At 34.3% G+C, this 23,315-nt stretch overlaps 1 protein-coding gene across 1 annotated transcript in view; it reads right to left on the bottom strand.

Moving 5' to 3' along the window:
• The window catches only part of SHPRH (SNF2 histone linker PHD RING helicase), an 85,685-nt gene that overhangs the window by 44,344 nt on the left and 18,026 nt on the right, over nucleotides 1-23,315 (bottom strand). The window contains 7 exon segments of the mRNA XM_021693152.2: nucleotides 673-815; nucleotides 2,021-2,128; nucleotides 3,995-4,087; nucleotides 5,779-5,867; nucleotides 16,932-17,053; nucleotides 18,394-18,650; nucleotides 18,762-18,925. Of these exon segments, the coding sequence (XP_021548827.1) occupies nucleotides 673-815; nucleotides 2,021-2,128; nucleotides 3,995-4,087; nucleotides 5,779-5,867; nucleotides 16,932-17,053; nucleotides 18,394-18,650; nucleotides 18,762-18,925 (976 nt within the window).

Here is a 23,315-nt window from a genome sequence, read left to right as displayed (position 1 = left end):
GCAGGGAGCCCGATGCGGGACTTGATCCCGGGACTCCAGGATCATGACCTGAGCCGAAGGCAGTCGCTTAACCAACTGAGCCACCCAGGCGCCCCTGCAGATACTTTCGATAAAGAGTAAGTTTGGTCTTTGGGAAGAATTGTTTACCATTTATACAATAAGAGCAACAATCCAACATACCGACCAAGACCCTAAAGAATGGTAAGTGTTGATGAGAACAAAGAAAGACGGGGGAGACAGCAGGTAACTCTACAACATAAAACCTGGGCCACTGTGGTGCTATGATGCTTAGCTCTTTGAGGGTGATTTACACAGTAGAAGCGTGAATGCCTTACCTCAAGGACAAATTTCTCCAAAACAAAGACTATTTCAAGACTTTGCTTAGAGTTGGCTTCGGTGCGTCCAACAAAGATACAATGAATATACTTTAAGCAGATTAAAAAAACACTAAAAAGGGACTATTTAAAAATGACTAATACACAGAAGAAACACAGGTTTGTTTTTTCAGACTTATAGCTAATATTTGTTTGAAATGTACTCTTAACAATATGTAAAATCCAGATGTTCATAACCATAATATGTTCTGATAGTTAATTGTACCTCTTAACATGAAATGATCTGAATATTTGGGGTCATTACTCAAAGTTATCCTATTTTGTACTATTTTCTTACTTTTCTGACATAGAAAACTTGCCAATTTGTTGCTTGTAGTTGCTCGTTATTTCATTTCGCACTCGCTGAACAAGTTCCTCATCGATAGCAAATTCTATTGCTCTGTGGATCACATTCAGCCACCAAGGAGAATTAGAATAAATCTGTAAAAAAGACAACAGCTCATCAATTCATGTTTTTTTCAGTGCTCACTATGTTCCTATCACTAGGAAAGGTGCTGTGAAAAAGTCAAAGGAAGCAATAAATGCTAGTCTCAAGGGAATTATAACAGTGGGGAAGACAAGCATACATACTCTATATACAATGGGTGCATACAAGTTTTGCATACATAATTAAAGAGAACACCTGTTTCCTGACTACTGTGGATGACTGAAAATTTACTGTATGTATTTGTGTAACACAGTTGTGCTAAAAAAATACATTACCAAAATGAAAACTCAGTATTCACTGTATATATTTGAAAAGGTGACAGGTCTCTTTCTCAGCATAATAAAGACATCCTACTAATCTTCAACTAACTGAACTAGATTCTACTCAATAATACTCTATGATTACTAGCAAAATTATATGCCTGAATACTAAATAATTAGTGTATTAGGAAGAATAAAGTGTGGAGTAACTGGTTAAAATAAGAAAGACAATGTGTTTTGTGGTAGCCTCCTCTTTAGGCTTGCTACTGATTTCATAAAGAGAAATTTTAGAAATGACAAATGGCATGTATTCTGTAAGAAAAATACCCGTGTTTCTAATGTTCTGACATCCTTAAAAGAAAAGATTTTGGAAACATACATATCTAAGATCAAAAGGAGGTTATGGAAGTCTTTACTTTCTTTTTTTTTTTATTTTTTTTATTTTTTTTATTTTTTTTAAAGATTTTATTTATTTATTTGAGAGAGAGAATGAGAGAGAGAGAGCATGAGGGGGGGAGGGTCAGAGGGAGAAGCAGACTCCCCGCCGAGCAGGGAGCCCGATGCGGGACTCGATCCCGGGACCCTGGGATCATGACCTGAGCTGAAGGCAGACGCTTAACGACTGAGCCACCCAGGCACCCAGTCTTTACTTTCTTCAAAAGACAACTTATTGTCTACACAAGGTCAGAAAAAACCCATCATAGCTTAAAAAAAGGAAAGAGAACAGCTTCCAAATAGGTGATTTATCTACACACCTGTTCATTCAATTAAACACTGCGAACAGCAAATAACATTTTTTATTATGGGACAGGCACCCGACTAGGTGCTAAGAATTCCAAGACGAATAAGAAAGTTCAAGTTTTTCTCCAAACCAAGACAAAGTCCAAAATGCTACATGGAGACAAACACAGGTAAGCCAAGTCATTTTGGGGACGCACCTTTCTCTGGAGCTCCCGTATGGTCTGCTGCACAGGCTGCAAAGCTTGCTGTGCTTCAGCGACTTCTGTGTTACACTTGCTCATATAATGCTCTCGCAGTTGTTTGGCCTGTGTTGAAACAGGAAACAAATGTAAACTTTCATTCCAGGTCTGGAAAATAATTCAGTATAATGTTGCAAGAACAATGTGGTATATTTTAGGTACGTAAAGCTACTTAACACAGTTTAAGCATAGAATTCTCTAAGTATACTGTCAAGAACATAAGAGCCAAGCTAGAAATTCCTAAGACAGATATTAAAGAGACCACATTTACTCGTAAGTCACAAAATTTAAGAAATCCCAAGGGTCTGCTTCCTAAATTTCTATCTAATTTTTTTTTTTTTTTTTTTTTTAGAGAGAGAGAGAATGAGAGATAGAGAGCACGAGAGGGAAGAGGGTCAGAGGGAGAAGCAGACTCCCTGCTGAGCAGGGAGCCCGACGCGGGACTCGATCCCGGGACTCCAGGATCATGACCTGAGCCGAAGGCAGTCGCCTAACCAACTGAGCCACCCAGGCGCCCCTCTATCTAATTTTTAATTAAAAAAAGGGAATGGGAAGAACAACCGTATTTCAAATCCTGAGGCAAAGCAATCTTTTAGAATTTGTCTGATTTAGTTATTACAACTTTTTGAAATTACTTCAGTTTGGAAATAATACTTGAGAATATACAGTAACATAGGTGTTGTGGACATGGGATAGTGGGAGGGAAACCAGAAAGACTCCTGAACAGGAAATCCTAACGCTTCCACTTAGAGGTGGGCTGACCCATGTGAAGTTGCCAATACTAGACCCTTTGACTTACAAAAATGGCAATTTCATGAGGTTCAACTGAACAGATACATCTCTTTGGACTAGCCATTTCACCTCTCTGGGCTTCTGTTACTTCATTTGCAAACGCTGGTGGTTGAAGTAGATGATTTCTTGGATCTGTGGCTTCATATTCTATGAAAGGCAAAAATTATGTGGTCTCCTTGGAAATCTATCTATCCAGTGTGACACATTTTTTCTTCTTCTCCCATGATGCATTTCTCCTTTTCCTGTCACAACCTTCCGATTAATTTCCATTAAAATTCCTTGGCTATAATTATTTGGTCATTAGAGCTATCTACTAATAGACTGGACAGTCTCCTAGAGTTTCCTGTCGCTCATGACAAGTGACTGATTGTATATAAGATTAGACACCTGCAATGGGAATGAGATTTCATTTAAAAATCTCCAACACTTAGACTGTCATCTAACATTAAGAAAGGGCTGTACATACTTATACAATCTCACTTTGTATCTTAATTCAAATAAAAAAGGTCCCAGTTACAGGTTCAATTCATTTCAAACATACTATGACTCTTTTGATTTTAGCTTTGCCATATCTGACTTTTAAAAAGGCAAAAATCCATGAGGGAATTAGCATAATAGGCTCATCAACAATTTACAGTGAAATGATTTATATCATTCTTTCCAATGAGGCAAAACTTACTGCAGAAGGAAGTTCTTTGAGAGGACATAAGAAATACCACCAAAACACTGAATTTATTTACTGCCCTCGGTAATATACAGAAAGGTGGAGTAAGCACAAAACTTTTTATTTTTACTAAACCGCATCTTTTGCAGATCTGCCATGAGATCAACAAGGTCTTTTTCCTTCCTTCATTTCCTTCCTTTTTCTTTCTATGTGCTGCTGGCTACCATGGTACAGCCATATCTATGAAAGCAGTTACCACATAACCACAAGCAGATCACAAGAGAAGCAAAATAATACAGACTACTGCAATTCTCTCCTATCACCAAATCACCAAAGCAAAATTTGGGACATAAAAGCAGCAGGAAAGCATATGATTACTTTTATTTAGATGTTATATGCCCTAGGAAATATTAATGAGATGTGTGATAAAGTCTGAAAAAAAGATTTCTTTACAGACAGAATAAAAAAATAATTACCTCTTCCTCAAGTCTGCCATCTCGTAAGGTAGGAGGTATTCCTGGGTGCTTGGCTACCAACAATTCCATCAAATTATGGGTAGCATGAAGTCTCTACAAACACACAAAAGGCAACATTTTGAGAGTCAATGCAGTGAACTCTTAAGGGAGAATCTACTATTAGTATGGCATACAGAATACTAACACCACGTTAAGATCAGATCATTGAAAACTTTTCCTCTAATACAATTTGAACACCAACCTCCTCAGAGAAAACCAAAATCAGTTTCATAAGGTCTTAATTCATAATGGCATAAACCTTCTTCAATTAAAAACACACAGTCTTAAAGGGAGAAAATAGTCTTATGAAATATGTCTATGCATTTAGCTGAATGTGTAATACAGGTATATTTCTTCTATTATACGTGCCTTTGTCTGTATAGGGAACTATGATTATGCCAAGTCCAGTAAAGTAGAAAGACTGATTTCCCAGACTTGATTGATTCCTCTTCTGGGATATGAGTCTGCATAAGCCTAGCAATTATCATAAAAATAAGGATAACGAAATACATAGGAAAACAGGGCTGTGACCTGGATCTGTTGAACTTAAGGGGTGAAAAAGGGAGGAGCTAGAGGTAAAGATATAAGGAAGGAGAAAACTGTATCTTTTATCTCTGTATTCAGTATAAGCCAGGCTTCTCCCTACGATACTGAATCTGCAGCTGGTTAGAGGCTCCCTCTGGAGTCAAGGGCTGAGAAGAAAGAAGTAATTTCTGTTAACTTCACTCTTTACCTGGGAAGACAGCTAAGGACTAAAGGATAATCAGGAAAGAGTCCTGGTAAGATGTGATTTGGTGCTAGTGGTTTGAGACTATAAAGGTTTACTCTCTCTGGCTACAGATAATGTCATGACACAGATCTTTGTAGAGTTCATCTTTGAAGAGTCACCTCAAATGTCTTAGGTCTTTTCAACATGGCTTCATAGATAATACAATCAGCAACACTATCACACTGAGTAGCAACAACAAACCTGTAAATGGCACTACGGAAACCAAGTGGTAGAAACCCGGCTCCTCTTCTCCTTCTGTGGCTTCCTGAACAAGGTGGTAGAACAGACTGGGGAGAACACCTGTCTCTTTCATCCCCTTATTTTTATCCCAAGGGAGCAGAGTGGCTAATCTGACTGAATAGAGCAAAACAGTCAGTGGGCCATGGTTTACAGTAGATAGGATTATTAAAGCCAAAAGGAAGAAACAGGCTGATGGCTTACTCTTCATTCCTGGACTCAGGCATATTGGACTTATCTGTTTGCTCATCCACTTTTCTACTTCTGCTTCTTTTCTTCAGGAGCATATTTCTGCCTTCTTCCATGAGGCAAACACATTTGCTTAAGACCAAAGGTCTAACTTCTGTAATCCTCCCCCATACAGAATATAAGTAGGCTTGCATTTAATTTTCTCCTCTTTCCCCCAAACACTCCTACAATACTTGCTGAGGTACACGTGAACATGTGGGTCCCAAGGTCTAGATTGTGAATGATAAAGAAGTCCCACCAAGGACTCAAGCCTAAACTTAATAAGATTAATAAAAGTGGTCCTTATTTACCATTTAGCTAGAACGCCTTGTGTATATGATCCACTGGACAGGGCTAAGAAAGGGAAGAGACTCAATACTTAAATGTTATAGTTCAAATATTCAGATTTTCCTAAGAGACCTCCAAAAATTAAATCAGAAGATCATCATGAAAAATTATTTTGTAAAAAATAAATAGACTATATACTTGAAATTGTTTAGTGCTTACTTACTTGGAGTGAATCCGTTTTGAGTTTCCCTTTGTGTTCCTCAGATGAACGCAACACTTCCCTGTACAGCTCTGCTGCCAAGGCATACTCACCTGAAGAATTAAAATGTATTTAATGCATAAGAAAATCATATATTTAGCTCCCAATGTGATCTAGTTATCTATTATAGAAAAATGTCTACTGCAAAAATATAACAACGATTATACCTTACCATCTTTTAAAGAAAAGGAATGTGACTTGGTATTAATATGACTGCGCCAGTAAAAAAGCCGATGATAACTCCATTTGCTAATTCCGTAGCACTGAACACCAATCAGATATACTTAGGTGTTAAAATTATACTGAAAAGCAAACTCTGAATATACTTTTAATTTAGATGATTTTCCTCTTAGTGAAGTTAAAGGGTGCCGATTAGTAGTCATTTTGATGTTTGAAATTAAAAACAAATTTATAAATAAATACTCAAAACACTGATCAACCTACACATAATTCTCAGATAAATAATAGATCCTTCTTAAAGGCCAAAACGGTTTGCAGTTAAAAACTACATTTCAAAAACTTCAAGATTCTTCTTTCCATTTCTGGTCACATAAATCACAATTAGTCTGAGATTCATGCTGTTTTTTATTATTCATTACTAGCAGCTCATTCAAATAAAGTAATTTAAAAAGTATCAACTAAAATATAGGTTGGCAAACTATGGCCTATGGGTCATATCTGACCCTCTGCAGTTTTCTAAGGTCCATGAGCTAAGAATGGTTTTTACATTTTTAATAGTTGAAAAAAATTCAAAAGAACATTATTTTGTGATGTGAAAATTATATGAAATTACATTTCGGGGTCCATTGATAAAGTTTTATTGGAACTCAGCCCACTCATTTGTTTATGTACTGTCTGTGATGGCTTTTGCATTGTAACAGCAGAGCTGAGTAGTTAAAACAGATCTTCTGGATCAAAATCTAAAATAGTTATCATCTGATTCTTTCAGTAAAAGTTTTCTGACACTTCTATAAAAGGAGACATGAAACATTAAGTGGCTTAAATAATAGAACCTATCATATTTGCTGCGTGGGGAAAAACTCAAAACTGGTAATTTACAAATACAATTAAAATAAAAATCTAACAGCTGTAAAATCATAAAATAAAAAAGATGTTTTTGTTTGCTGAGAAAGCTTTTTTCATGTTCATTACACACTTGCCTTTTTTTCACTTCAAACCAATTTTATTAACATCAGTGGATTTATGATTTTGTTCATAGCCACAATGAAAGAAATATATATATACCTTTGTAAACTGTGTTGATTCTTTCTTTTTGTTAAAGCTGATTATATATATAAATATATACACTTATTTTATTGTGGTGAAATACACCTAACATAAAGTTTACCATACCAATCATTTTTAAGTATGCAGTTCAGTGACATTAAGTACATTCACATTTTTGTGCAAAACACTTGCTTTTATACCACTGTTTTATATTTAGTTCAAGTTACCTATTACATAGTTTTCTAAAGCACACATTTCATAGTATTTTACAGTCAATTTCTATTCACTTTGATAAAGGTGAACATTATTTTTGCAAAAATAATATCACATTATAATGAAGGAGTAACACTCAACTATCTTCACACCAAAAAGCTCTTCTTTCTTAGTTTTGAAGATTCTCACAAAGTTTTTCAAGACTAAAAAAAGATTCTATTAGTATTTATGCTATCATTTATAGAGAATAATTCATTTAATAATTCTCTTTTCATAATTACCATACTTCTTAAAGATGGTACAATGAGTAAACTATAATATAAGCAGCTGAATTTGAACTATTCACTATAATCCCATGCCTTCTGGGAAACACAAAAATATGCATATTCAGTAAGTTTACAAGTTTAAGCCAAATTTAGAAATACCCATTTTGCCACTTGATGGCACTAACATTTCCAAGTAGTAAATAGTACTGAATTTGATACTTTCCAAGCTAATTTTCTCCAAAAAATATGTGCAGAAAACACACTGTACAAAGTTGAAATAATACCATGTTTTTAAAACCATAATCAGTGAGGACCTTAGAATATGCATTATATATCATACATATATGTTTGTGTATAATATAAACAAATCCCTTGAGTTTGCAGTTAATTTTAGATTTATTTTAGAAGTCAGATCTTTACTATCTGATTTCTATATTGGAAGAGATTAAATCAAGTTAAGTATGTAATGTAACTTTTGAAAATGTTTAACATACCACTATGAAGCAATGGAAACTAAAAGCAGTAAATCCATCACAATTATGTTTATAATTACAATTAAATTAAGAATGGACATATCCTTTATTAAGGGACCTTCTGATAGGAATTTCTCTTAACAATCAACAAAGTTTTCATTGCACAGAAAGACAAAGAACCCTAGTGGGAATGCAGTGGAAACTATCTGAAAAGAGCAGTGAGGCACCTCCTGTTATGCCCTGGCTTGGTATTTTGCCACACTGACCCTCTAGTGTGCTATATACAGTGCTTAGAAAGGATCAGATGAATAATTCTTTTTCATAATCCTCATACCATGCATAACAACATAGCAGGGAAAAGGAGGGAATAAATCTGAAAAGGAGACTAGAAAAAAGGCCAAGGGAAGAAATTCATTTACTCTCCAAGCTTGAGTCATAAAAACATAGAATAAAATGAGGGTTCCAGTTTTACAACAAAGATGGGAAATATGAAATTTATTTTAATATTGTGATAATCCACAAGTAATATAGTACTCCATTTTAGAAATTTTTGATGAGCTTCAACCTACCAAAGATAGCATAATATTGAGGTTTAAAATGTCTATTTGATAAAGAAGCATAGTATAATAAAAAAAATTAATTTGAAATCAAAAGATCCAGGGCAAATTATCTGTTATTTATTAGCTATAATCTTGAGAAACCAACTAAGCCTTCTGAACATCAGTTTGTTTTTTTTTTTTTAAAGATTTTATTTATTTATTTATTTGACAGAGAGAGACACAGCAAGAGAGGGAACACAAGCAGCAGGAGTGGGAGAGGGAGAAGCAGGCTTCCTGCTGAGCAGGGAGCCCAATGTGGGGCTGGATCCCAGGACCCTGGGATCATGACCTGAGCCGAAGGCAGATGCTTAATGACTGAGCCACCCAGGTGCCCCTGAACGTCAGTTTTCTTTTTTTTTTTTTTTTAAAGATTTTATTTATTTATTTGAGACAGAGAGAATGAGAGAGAGCATGAGAGGGAGGAGGGTCAGAGGGAGAAGCAGACTCCCTGCCGAGCAGGGAGCCCGATGCGGGACTCAATCCCGGGACTCCAGGATCATGACCTGAGCCGAAGGCAGTCGCCCAACCAACTGAGCCACCCAGGCGCCCAAACGTCAGTTTTCTTATGTAAAATGGGGATAATACCTCAAACATTGGGCAATAACGAGGAAAAACAATATATACATGAAATGTTAGGTGTAATACAAAATGCTTATAGAAAATGATCATTTCTTCAGGGAGGCCACATGAAGTGATTCTGTTTCTGAGGAATGTAGTTCTAAAAAGTATGAGCTACAGGATTCAAAAAACAAAGAAACCACTACTGGTGATTTGAAAAACCATAGAAAGCCAGAGTTGGGAAGAACTGCAGTCCTTTCTAAAGTCTTATATTTATTTTACAGTCTAACAGTCAATATGTTCGTAAAGAAAAGCAAGTAAAAGTAAAGTAAAGCATCTTTACTGCTTGTATGCTTTGTTGGCAGTTTTGCTGGTCATAAAAGAAAATAAAAGAAGGCAGAATAGGAAATCTTAACTATTTTGTGTTTTAACCCTGTTCTAATCCATTCTTTTAGATTTATTTCTAATCTTCAGCCTATCCAGAATTTCTTAATAAATACTTTAAGTAATGGCACAAATTTTAGGGAATTTAAAAAATATTTTCTGCTGTAACTTAATATGTACAACAATCTAGCAATACGGTGGTCTGCAAAGTCAACACTCATTTCTTGAGTGGATAAATATGTTTAATAATTTGGAAAATAAAAACACCTTTCTGAATCAAAAAAAAGGAAAATGATCGTTTCTCAAGATATGATGCTAGATTTTTAATCTGAAATAGTACATTATTTATGTATCTCTAAGAAGAAGCATACATATTTCTTATCTGTGACACTCAAGTATTCTGTAGATTTTAATCACAATTATTTCACTCAATTAATTTGGGACTACGAGAAACTATTATTAGGTAGGACACATAATTTGCCACCTTTTGCCTAATTATTTCTAAGTTGAAATAAAGTTTAATTTTTTTTTAAATTTCTATTAAAAAGTAGTATAGTGACAGATGCTAGCTAGCTACACTCTTTTTTTTTTTTTAAAGATTTTATTTATTTATTTGACAGGCAGAGACACCGAGAGAGGGAATACAGGCAGAGGGAGAGGGAGAAGCAGGTTTCCCGCGGAGCAGGGAGCCCGATTTGGGGCTCAATCCCAGGACCCTGGGATCATGACCTGAGCCGAAGGCAGATGCTTAACGACTGAGCCACCCAGGCACCCCTAGCTACAGTTCTGATGAGCACAGCATAGCACAGAGTTGTCTTACCACTACATTATACACCTGAAACTAATGTAACATTGTGTCTCAACTATAGTTCAATTAAAAAAAATGCTGCCCTATTTAGTCTTTCACTATGCATCGTAAAGCAGAGATTATTTCATATTTTAGATTGATGCTGGGAATATTATAGTCACAGACACACTTAGCAACTGAAAGGGCAATGATAATGATGGTGATAATTAAGAATTATTTGAGAAAATCCATATTTGTAAACACTGCCAGCTAAATGAAGTATTTCCTAGGCAATGTCCTAGAGAGAAGATTTGCACACAAAGTTGCATGTGCTATTTATATTTGTACAATTTATCAGGAATATGTAATAATATGCCTTTTCTCCTATCATTAGTTATTGATAATAAAAACTGCATTCTAAACAGATTGAAAGTGGTAAGAATCTGAGGTTACTTCATATTATCAGTAACACCACTCTTCATTTATATGTTTCTATAAAGTTTTCAATGTATATTCACACTTCACATTAAGAACAACACTTCAAGGGAGGCAAAGCGAGTGGTATTATATGTATTTTATTGATAAAGAAACAGATTCATAAACCTTCAACAATATACACAAGTTCAGAGGGCTACAACTACAGCAAAGAAGAAGCCCGTCTTTTTCAGTTCTTGTCTAGAACTACTTCTACTCAGCTTCTGTGAGCCTTCCAAACTCGAGGCAAGTGTTCAGGACAAGAGACACTTTCTAGTTCTGGTTCTGTTATGCTGAAAAGCTAATAACTAGACATACCAGTCAGTTCCAAGAGGGTTAGAACATTTCCTTGTATCAGACAAAACCACAAATTTCTCTGGGCAACTAATTTCTTTAAGGTCTTATTAGGTAAATTACAAGAAAAATGGTAAATTCTCTCCATGACTGTGTACCCAAGTAGAATGGATTAATAAGCTTTGTGGGAAGGTCAGAAGAATTGGAATTTATCACAAAATGCCTTTCTAGTTCTAACAATATAATGAAGAGTTAAATACACAAATTTTGTGAGGACTGTAGAAATAAAGAAGCATTTGTATATACTAAGTTATAAAAGTGCTTAAAACTGTACATTATTTCATCATTATGAAATACTTAAATGATTTTAAGAATTATGTTCTAAGTAGTTTTGAAGTTTTGAAGAGACTAAAATCAAATTATCTAAACCAAAGCTACTAAAGAAGGTTTTAAAGGTAGATTTTATAAAAAGGCACATTTACATCAGTAATTCCCTCATTACTTACAAGAAAGCTCCTAAAAGTCATTATGTTATAAAAGCTATAAAACTATGCAATCTTATTATATCACAAATGCAGTAATAGATGAATAACAATAGACTGTTCAAGAGAGTATTCAATGATTCATTAAAGTTGCAAAAAAATAACAGTTTAGTTCAGATAGCCAGAAAGTTATCATAAAAAATTAGAATAAATTTCTGCAAAGAATAATTCTAAAATAGAGATAGAGGCACTGAGCTCATTGCAAGTTTATTATAAAAGTAAGCTGAGGTCATGGAAATGAAGCTAATGAGTAAATGAAGTAAGAGAAAGATGGCTGTACAATTTTATACTCTCAATATCAATGTATGAATGAGAATTCCAGTTGTTTCTACATCCTTGCCAACATTTAATCTGTTTAATTTAAGCCATTCAATAAAGGCATATAGGGACGTGGTTTGAATGTGCATATACTTAATGACTAATGATGATGAATATCTATCTTTTCATATGCTTTTTTCACCTCTGTATATTGATTGAACTCTGTCCAAACATTCTGCCTATTTTCCTTGCATTGTTTTCCTATTACTGGTTTTTAATAGTTCTTTTCATATTTTGAATACAAATCCTTTCTCAGAGATATGATTTGCAAATACTTTCTCTATTCAATACCTTATCTTTTTATTTTCTTAAGAATGCCTTTTGAGAGGGGTGTCTGGGTGGCTCAGTTGGTTAAGCGACTGCCTTCAGCTCAAGTCATGATCCTGGAGTCCCAGGATCGAGTCCCGCATCAGCCTCCCTGCTCAGCAGGGAGTCTGCTTCTCCCTCTGACCCTCCTCCCTCTCATGCTCTCTCTCTATCATTCTCTCTCTCTCAAAATAAATAAAAATCTTAAAAAAAAAAGAATGCCTTTTGAGAAGTAGAGGTTATTAATTTTGATGAAGTTAAATTATCAATTTTTTTATGGACTGTGCTTCTGGTGTCATCTCTAAATCTTTACCTATCCCAAATCAAAATTTTTTTTTTATCCTTTGTGTTTTTCTGTAAGTTTTATAGTTTTAGGTTTTAATTCCGGTTTAATATCCTCTATATTATGAATTTTTTATATGGTGCAATGTTGAAGTTTTATTTTTTGAATATGGATATCTAATTGTTCCAGCACCATTTACTGAAAATACTAACTTTTCTTCACTGAAATACTTCTGCATCTTTGCTGAAAAATCAAATGAACATAAATAAGTAAGTGGGACTCTTTCTGGACTCTATTCTGGTCCATTGTCTACTTGCCTATCTTTATGCCTATGTCACACTGTCTTGATTATTATTGTTGCTTTAGAATAAGTCTTGATTCAGGTAGTGTATATCTTCCAATTGTTCTATTTTTTCCAAAGTTGTTCTGGCTATTCTAGGTGAATTTCAGAATCAGCTTGTCAACTGCTATAAATAGCCTGCTGAAATTCTGACTGGAAAATTTTGATTGCATTAACTATACATCAATTTAGGGCGAATCAACATATTAATAACGAGTTTTCTGATCCATGAACATGGTATAAGTAGGTGTTCTTTAATTTCAGCCACGTTTGTAATTTTCAATGTTTCTGTGACTTTTGTAAACGTCTTACACATCTCTTTTCAAGTTGATGCTTAAGTACTTCCTATTTTTTTGATACTACTATGAACGGTATTGTCATAATTTCTAATCATTCATTTCTAACATTTAAGAATAAAATGAATTTTTATATACTCTTCTTGTATAATGCAACTTTTCAGAACTCACTTATTAAGTTTTAGTAGTTTTCCCACATGGACAATCATATTGCAGCAAATAAAGACACTTTTACTTTTCTTCCTATTCAAACTGGTAACTTTTATTTCTTTTAATTGTCTTAACAGCACTGGAGAGAATTCAGGTGAAGAGAATCTTTACTGTTGATGATCTTAGAAAACATTCAGTTTTCAACCATTAAGTATAGCATTAGCTATACATTTTTTATGATGGTATCTCATTGAGGTTTTGATTTGGATTTCCCTGATGCCGAGCGATGTTGAGCATTAGCTATACATTTTTTATGATGGTATCTCATTGAGGTTTTGATTTGGATTTCCCTGATGCCGAGCGATGTTGAGCACGTTTTCATGTGTCTGTTGGCCATTGGATGTCTTCTTTGGAAAAATGTCTGTTCATGTCTTCAGCCCATTTCTTGATTGGATTATTTGTTCTTTGGGTGTTGGGTTTAATAAGTTCTTTACAGATTTTGGATACTAGCCCTTTATCTGATATGTCATTTGCAAATATCTTCTCCCATTCTGTCAGTTGTGTTTTGGTTTTGTTGACTGTTTCTTTTGCTGTGCAAAAGCTTCTTATCTTGATGAAGTCCCAAGAGTTCATTTTTGCCCTTGCTTCCCTTGCCTTTGGCGATGTTTCTAGGAAGAAGCTGCTGCGGCTGAGGTCGAAGAGGTTGCTGCCTGTGTTCTCCTTTAGGATTTTGATGGACTCCTGTCTCACATTTAGGTCTTTCAACCATTTTGAGTCTATTTTTGTGTGTGATGTAAGGAAATGGTCCAGTTTCATTCTTCTGCATGTGGCTGTCCAATCTTCCCAACGCCATTTGTTGAAGAGATTGTCTTTTTTCCGTTGGACATTCTCTCCTGCTTTGTCGAAGATGGGTTGACCATAGAGTTGAGGGTCCATTTCTGGGCTCTCTATTCTGTTCCATTGATCTATGTGTCTGTTTTTGTGCCAGTACCATTCTGTCTTGATGATTACAGCTCTGTTCATTATTGATTCCTGATAATAGTAATCTGTGTCTTTTCTTTTTCCCTAAGCAGTTTGACTAGAGGTTTATAACTTTCTTTTCATCTCAAAGAATCAGCTTTTGATTTCATTGTTTTTCTCTACTGGTTTAGCTTTCCTTTTAACTGATTTCTGCATTTATCTTTATTATTTTCTGTCTTTTACTGACTTGGTATTTCATTTGCTTTTTTTTTTTTTAGTTTCTTAAGGTATCAGCTGATGTCAATGATTTATAACTTTTTTCTAGGTTGGTGTTCAGTCCTATCAGTTTCCCTTTAATTACTGATGAAGACTCTATAACTCTTAAATGTTGTTTTCATTTTAATTCACTTCAAAATACTTGCCAGTTTCCTTTCTGATTTATTCTTTAACCCAAAGATTACTTAGAATTATTTTAATTAGTTTCAAAATATTTGGGGACTTTGCAGTTATCTTTGACATCTAATTTAATTCCATTGTAGTCAGAGAATGTACTTTTTAAGACTTGCATCCTTTTAAATTTACTGAATTGTTTTACAGCCCAGAACATGCTCTGTCTTGGTAAACATTCCATGTGCACTTGAAAAGAATGTGTATTTTCTGGTGGGGTAAAGTGTCCTATAACTATTGACTATGTCAATTGGTTGTTAGTGTTGAGTTTTCCATGCCTCTATTTTCTGTCGTCTTCTGTCAATAATTGGAAGAGGGATGTTGAAATCTCTGACTATAATTGTGGATTTGCCTATTTCTCATTGTAGTTCTATCACAGTTTGTGTTTTATTTTGAAGCCTTGGTTTTAGGTGCATAAACATTTAGGATTATTTTCCCGTGATAGAATAACACTGTATCCTCGGTAATATTCTTGCCTGGTGGTAATACAGTCACTCCAGCTTTCTTTTGATTAGTGTTAATAGGGCATATCCTTTTTTAACCTTTTACATTTGCATCTTTAAATAAAAAGAGGGTTTCTTGTAGATAGTGTATTATCAGATATTACTTTTCTTAAAATCCGTTTTGAAAATCTCTGCCTAAAGGGGCATTTAGACCATTGCATTTAATGTGACCACTGATATGCTTGGGTTTCAATCTATTATCTTCCTGTTTGTTTTATATTTGTCTCATCTGTTCTTTGTTTCACTTTTTTCTTTTTTTAGATTAAGAATTTTTCATTATTACTTTTTATCTCATCTTTTAGATTATTACCTCTAACTTTTTGTTGTGTTTTCAGTAGTTGTTTTAGGGGATATAGCAGTCTACTGATTTGTCAGTCTACTGTCATGATATTATGCCACTTCATATATATAGTATAAAAACTTTACATTATATATATCCACGTATTCTCCAAGATATTGTGTTATTACTGTTCTATATTTTACATTTTCATGTTATAACTTTGTATATAATATACACTTTCATAATATAACTTTGTATTTCTTCATATATTTTTCTTCTTCACAGACTTCAGTACATTTATATTATACTACTTGAAGTTATCTACAATCTCACTGATGCTCTTTTCAAATTTTTCAGTCTTATTCTCTTTGTTTTTCATGATGAATGGCTTCTATTGCTACTTTATTCTTTAATTTTAATGATTTTTTTCTACAGTGTCTAATCTATTTATTAAGTGTATTTTCTATATCAAACTGAAATTTGCATCTTTAGAAGTCTAAATTTATGTTTCAATGTCTCCACTTAACATGTTTAGATTTTACTCTCGAACCTACAAAATACAGCCTGATGATTCTCGTATTTATATGGAAAGGGGTTTACTAAATGGTGCTCATTAAAAGAGCTATTTAAATAACTTCTGCTTTTGGCCATGACAAAATAACAGGGAAAATGAATTTGCCCTCCTTTCTGAAACAAGTAAAATAACATACAAAATATATGAAACAATAGACTGTCAGACACTGGACATTAGGTAATAAAAAATGGTAACCCCTGAGAGATAAGAAAGACCAATTAAACATTTTTCCATGAAATATAAGATTCCCTTTTAACATGCTTAAATTTTGAGCATGATGTGTAACAGTATAACTATAACCATACACATTGTATATTTGTTTATCTCTCCTTGTTAAGAATTTAAGGTCCACAAGATCAAAGACCTTACTCAGCTTTATTGTACTTTAGTACTGAGATCACAACTGGTGCAGAGCAGACACTCTAATATGTATTGAAAGAATGAATTTACAAACAATATTATCTTGTAAATTGATGACTAAGATCCCCTAAATGTGTCAAAATTTAACCATTCTTCCATTCCTAGATATTTTGCTTGTTTTCAGTTGTTCACTACTATAGACTAAGGTTAATAATTTATTGCCAAATTTTTGTTCAAAACCTACCTTCCCTAAACAACAACAACAAACTTCTAAAGTGGAAGTGTTTGGTGAAAGCATATGTAAACTTTGAAGGGTTTTTCAAATGTTCAGCATAAGTGCTTTCCATATGGTTGAACCTATCTAAATGAAGATCAATAGTGTGTGAGTATGTCTTTCTTCGGGGGATTTTGATTTCTACTATAACTAATCTGTCTCATTAAATATTTAGAAGATTCAGAGATAACAAAGCAATCACCTTCTACCTTTAATGATGTGGATGCCTGCTAAGCCATTGAGAGCACAAACTAATTGCCGATGTGCTTCTTCACATTCAGTTCCACATTTCTTCTGCAGAGATGTCAGCAGCTCTTCCATTGTCATGGTGCTAAAAGAAAAGGCAGATTGTTCAGAACTGAAAAGAAAATCCTATGGGTGAGAGTATTTCATCACATAATATCAAGAGTACCCTTATAGAATCTTTGTGAATCTTCAGGATCTTTCTCTTCACCTTCATTTTTAGCACTATCACTTTTAATTCAATTACCTCTTACTATTTTAGCAAGCATTCTTCTATCTGATCCCATCATTCTTTCCTTTTCCCAGTTTATCTCAATAGAGAAGGGAACTAGAAAAATTTTCCTAAAATACAAAGTACAACATGATATATTTGAAACAGTACGGGTTTCAGAAGGTAAGATTAAGTCTGGGGTGCCTGGGTGGCTCAGTTGGTTAAGCGACTGCCTTCGGCTCAGGTCATGATCCTGGAGTCCCGGGATCGAGTCCCGCATCGGGCTCCCTGCTCGGCAGGGAGCCTGCTTCTCCCTCTGACCCTCCCCCCTTTCATGTGCTCTCTCTCTCATTCTCTCTGTCTCAAATAAATAAATAAAATCTTAAAAAAAAAAAAAAGATTAAGTCTGAATCCCTAGCATTATAATTTAATTAATCTCCATGAGCCTTAATTTCTTTTTATCTGTAAAAAAAAAAAAAAAAAGACAATTTTTCAAGGCTCAGATCAAATGCCATTTCTACCAAAAGGCTAACATGAATCATTTATATAGAAATTATTTCCACATTCTAACTGTCTATAGCTATTTATATGTACCTCTTATGAAATATGTTTGTTTGCCTTACATTAGAGAAATTTATAATCTCTGTCATCTCCTTTATTTGTCCACAAACTGTGTAAGGGCAAAGACAAAAATATAATTCCTCTTCATATTTTTTAATAACACCTCATCTTTTTAACACCAGGTGTTTAAAAAAAAAAGAAAAAGGCAAGTTGCTGAGTCACAGTCTGATGAATGAAAACTTTCTGGGATAATAGACTACAGTGGACATAAATACCTTAATATATTAGGATGAAATAATCAAACAGACAGACTTAGCACAATTACAAAGAAAATATGTAATGGTAATCTAACTCATCTAATTCCCTGATGTGGGAACCAAAAAATATAGTAAGAACAAAAGCCTGAAGTGTAGCAAAAAAACCCAGAACAAAACGAAAGCCCAAAATAGTCCTTACTTTAAATGTCCAAAACCATGAAAATAATTTTGATAGTGTGACTCGTTTTCATAAATGGGGCCCCATACCAAAGAAAAACCACATTACTAAAAATAACTGACAACTCTGTTTTAACACCCTGAATGAAACTGTGGGCTAACAGCTTAAACACTATCACTACTATATTATCAATTGCAGTATAAGGAAACTGATAATAAAACCTTTTCTGGAGTGGCAAGAATTCCCCACGAACGGCCTGTGGATGGCAGCAGGCCTGCCTGAGCCTCAGCAATGGATACAGGATGGAGGTAACAGTCCTTCTGTCCAGGCTGCTGAGCTTCAGCGCCCAGTCAGAAATCTTCCTGAGTTTTACTACAGCATCCTGGCAGCACACTTCATGCTGACGGTGATAGAAATGTCTTTCCACTGGAGAAAAGTGAAGCCAGTGGATTTCTTCTGTCTGAGGGGGTATCTGGATCTGTAGGGACAAGAAAAAAATGATTTCACCTGAAAATTTAACTTTCCATCCCAACTCTTGCTTCTGTCCTCTTATAATGTCCTTAATCAGTAAAAACTTAATCCTACTGACTTGGTCAATCACATCTTTCTTTGCAGACCTCCATAGTATCTTGGCAATAAAGCTGTAGAGGAGCTGAGGATTCTTCTTGCAGTAAGGGCGATAAAGAAGTCGAACCCACCAGTGTTTGACACAGTAAGGTTCAATACCAAGAAAGACCACCAACCCAAAAAGATCTGAGAAGAAAACAAGAAAAAAGCACATTGAAAATTGTTTCTATATTTCCTCATTATTTTGAATAGCCACTTTAACAGACATTATACAGTACACAGTATTTTCCATGAATTAAAATGCAGACTGTATAGATTCTTGCATCTGAAAGTTAATTCCACTTTGACTTACATTTATTGGGTATTTATTTTCCTCTAGATTTTGTGCTCGGAGCTAAAATGTGAAACCATTACACAAACCTACTTAATTCAAAAGTCTGGAATTTCCATCAGAAGTGGGAACTAGAAAATGACTCACTTGTGTGAGCCTGATCAAGAGATACGTAAGAAGAGTCAGACACTGAAACTACTGGATGCGAGACTTGCTGGATTTTAAAATAAGTTTGAATGACATAGGTGATATGAAGAACATTCACTGATCTGATTTTCACTACACTTTTTGGTCTAATTATTCTACTTTGGGGAAGTAAGACTAAAACGATAAAAAATAGAGACAAGATTAAGCCACATGGTGATATTCATAGCAACAACAAACAGAAGAAAAATGACTCAAATAAAGGAATGATAAAATAAATTATGTAGTATTCTCCATAACACAAAAGTTTCTTTTTCTGATCCAGCAGGTCTTATGTTTGTTAGATTTACTGCACGGTACTTCTTATATATTTCATGATTGGGCACAATTTTATATGCCATTTTCTACTCACTTAACATTATACCCTACGCAGTTTTCATATTTATGATGAATTTTTAAAACACGGAAAACTGCCTTAGGATACAATGAAAAAAAAGAATATAAAATGATGTGTTTTGAGGATACATATATATTTATATAGAAAAGAATGGAATAGTGCTTATATCTTCACATGAAGATTATGGTTGAGTAATCTTTATATTTTCTTTATATTTTTCTATATTGTTAAACATGTTCACATTGGGCTGTATTCTCTTTAGAAACCATGAAAATTGTTTTTACAAAAAGGCCATGAATTTATTCTGAATATACCCAACAAATATTTAGGTTGAATTAAGTTACTTTGATGACTTCTGAGAGTAAGTTAACATCTGAAAGACATACTGCCTATATGCAGATATCGATGGATATATCATACACATATTTCTGTTCAAATCAATCCAGCTGCCTATGTGCTACCTCTTCTTTGAGGTCCCAAAGGTGCCTCAAGCTCAACTTGCCACAATCAAATTCATAATCTCTTTGCCCAAACATGCTTCTCTTCCAGTGCTATTCATTAGTAAATACGGTCACTGTCCACGGATGCAAGTCAGAAGTCTTAGCATCTCCTGATCACTGTTAAGCCTTATTAATTTTTTTCTTACCCGCTTTTTTCCATTTCTTCAGGACAGTCCTATTTCAAATCCACAGTGCAAGCATCACTTATCTAGATCACTTACTGTAGCCAACTGAGATGACCCCCAACCACTGTTTAAATCCTTTCAATAGCTCCTACTATTCGTAAGAAAATAAATAAAATTCTTTATCATGGCCTACAGAATGCTCCATAGTCTGGTCTACATCTATCTATTCAGTCTCTCAACCTACAGTATTTTCCCTAGCTCTTTGTATTATAGCCACACTGATTTCCTTCTGTTCTCCTCCTGCCTGATCATCTACATTTCACTCCCTTAAAAACAGAAAATTCTTTGTTAAGAATTCTCTTTACCCTATTGTCTGTTCTCCTCCTGCCTGATCATCTTTATATTTTACTCCCTTAACAACAGAGAATTCTTTGTTAAGAATCCCTCTTTACCTAGCTCATATTAATATTTCAGATCCTGGCTCAGCCATCACTTCCTTCTGTATCCCTATTAGGTGATATTGCAGAACCAGACATCTTTTCCAAAGCCTATTATAGTTTGAATTTTATATTTATTTCATACATTAAAGTCATCTGGACCACAACCTTGACCACAATCTTGTATTTGTCTAAGTACTTAATATATCTTCCCCTTTAAGCTCAAGAAGGTCAGGGACCTTGTCTATTTTTTGCTATTATACTTCACAAAGAATAAATGAACCAATAAATGCACCACAAAGTACTTAAGTAATTTAGAGTCAACACTTCCAAAGAAGCTAAAATGAATACATGAATATATAAGTGGATAATAAGAAGAACAAAAGCAGCTACCATTCATTGAATATTTAATACCTGGCAGGTACTGTGCTAAATGCTTTGTATACTTTATTATAATTAATCTTAAAATATCTCACTTTACAAATTAGGGAAAATAAAAATGTGAATGTTTATGTAATTTCTTTATGGACATACAACTCAATATGTGGTCAACCTGGTTGTTGTGGAGCGGTACAATTTTGCCCCTGAGGGGATATTTGGCAATGTCTAAAAAACATTTGTAGGTGTCACAATTTCAGGAGTGTTACTGCCATCTAGTGGGTGGAAGCTAAATATCCTAAGATGCATAGGACAGGTCCCAACAAAAAAACTATCCAACCCCAAATGTCAGTGGGGCCAAGGTTGAGAAACCCTGCTCTAACATCAAAAGAAAACAAATGAGATTTCCACTTCCAACTATAACATAGTAAGTCCTGGCAGGCTAAGATTTCTACTACAACAACTATAAAAAGAAGAGATACAATGAAGAACCATAAAGACATCAAAGAATTATGGAAGCAAAGAGGAAAGAAACTGTACTTCCAGAAAGTTTAGAAAAGCTCTTTTTCAAGTAACTTGGGCTTGAGGAAACTTTTGGGGCTGATCATCATAACTGTGTAAATAGATTCATGGGTATATATGTATGTCAAAAGTTTATAAATTTTGTATTTTAAATATTTACAGTTTTATTATATGTCATTTATAGCTATACAGGGTGCCTGGGTGGCTCAGAAGGTTAAGCGTCTGTCTTCAGCTCAGGTCATGATCCCAGGGTCCTGGGATCGAGACCCGTATCAGGCTCCCTGCTCCTTTGGAGCCTGCTTCTCCCTCTGCCTCTCTCTCTCTCTGTCTCTCATGAATAAATAAATAAAATCTTTAAAAAAAAAAAGATAAAGCTATACATACATTTCTCCAAAGAAGACATACAGATGGCAAACAGACACATGAAAAGATGCTCAACATCACTTATCATCAGGGAAATGCAAATCAAAACCACAATGAGATATCACCTCACACCTGTCAGAATGGCTAAAATCAAAAACACAGGAAACAACCAATGTTGGCAAGGATGCAGAGATAAAGAAAATCTTGTGTACTGTTGTTGGGAATGCAAACTGGTGCAGCCATTGTGGAAAACAGTATGGAAGTTCCTCAAAAAAAAAAAAGAAAAATAGAATTATTGTATGATCCACTAATTCCACTACTGGGTAATTACCCAAAGAAAACAAAAACACTAATTCAAAAAGACATATGTATCCCTATATTTATTGCAGCACTATTTACAACAGCCTGTCCATTGACAGGTGAATGGATAAAGAAGATGTGGTGTGTATATACATGTATATATACAAAATGGAATATTATTAAGTCATAAGAAAGGGAATGAAATCTTGCCATATGCAACAACATGAATGGACCTAGAGCGTATATAATGCTAAGTGAAATAAGTCAGTCAGAAAAAGATAAATATTATAGGATTTCATTCATATGTGGAATTTAGGAAACAAAACAATGAAAAAATGAACAAATTAAAAAAAAAGACAAACAACAAAACAGACTCTTAAATATGGAGAACAAACTGATGATTACCAGAGGGGAGGTGGGTGGGGGTACGGGTGAAATGGTGAAGGGGATTAAGAGTACCCTTACTGTGATGAACACTGAGTAATGTACACATATATAATTGCTGAATCACTATACTGTACACCTAAAACTAATATAACACTAGATGATAATTATACTGGAATTAAAAAAAATATTCAAGAATTTGTTAAATGGTGATAAGTGCTTAAACACCTGCCAACACCTTACATATCCAAAATAACCTACCCAGGAAACTGAGGAATTACTGCTCATATTCTTTCAATGTTAAAATTAGAAAAGCGTAACTCTGATAGTCATTTTCTTTTTCTTCTATGCCCTCTCAGCTAATGTTTGAGTCTAATAAGATCTTATTAACAACTAAACATCTATAATTCGGCCAATTTCCAAATGTAATAGCAGACCACTAAATTTGGCCTTTTAATTAGCTTGATACTATCGTATAAATAGATATCTTAATGTAATTTACTAAAATTATACAAATATTTAAATACATACTTAAAATCTTCCTAGAAAACATTTTGCCCCTAAAAATAATCATCAAAAAATTATTGTTTTTCAGATCATGGTAATGAACATTGATATTATTTTTAAAAAGTGGTAAGTTATCCTGTGGAAAACAATGTATGAAAACCTGAATTTTCAGAAAGATTTTTTTTTTT

The sequence above is a fragment of the Neomonachus schauinslandi genome, chromosome 8 (genome assembly GCF_002201575.2).
Source record: "Neomonachus schauinslandi chromosome 8, ASM220157v2, whole genome shotgun sequence".
In the NCBI taxonomy this organism is placed as follows: Eukaryota; Metazoa; Chordata; class Mammalia; order Carnivora; family Phocidae; genus Neomonachus; species Neomonachus schauinslandi.
Note: the sequence above shows the minus strand (reverse complement) of the source record. Positions and strands in the feature narration are given on the sequence as shown.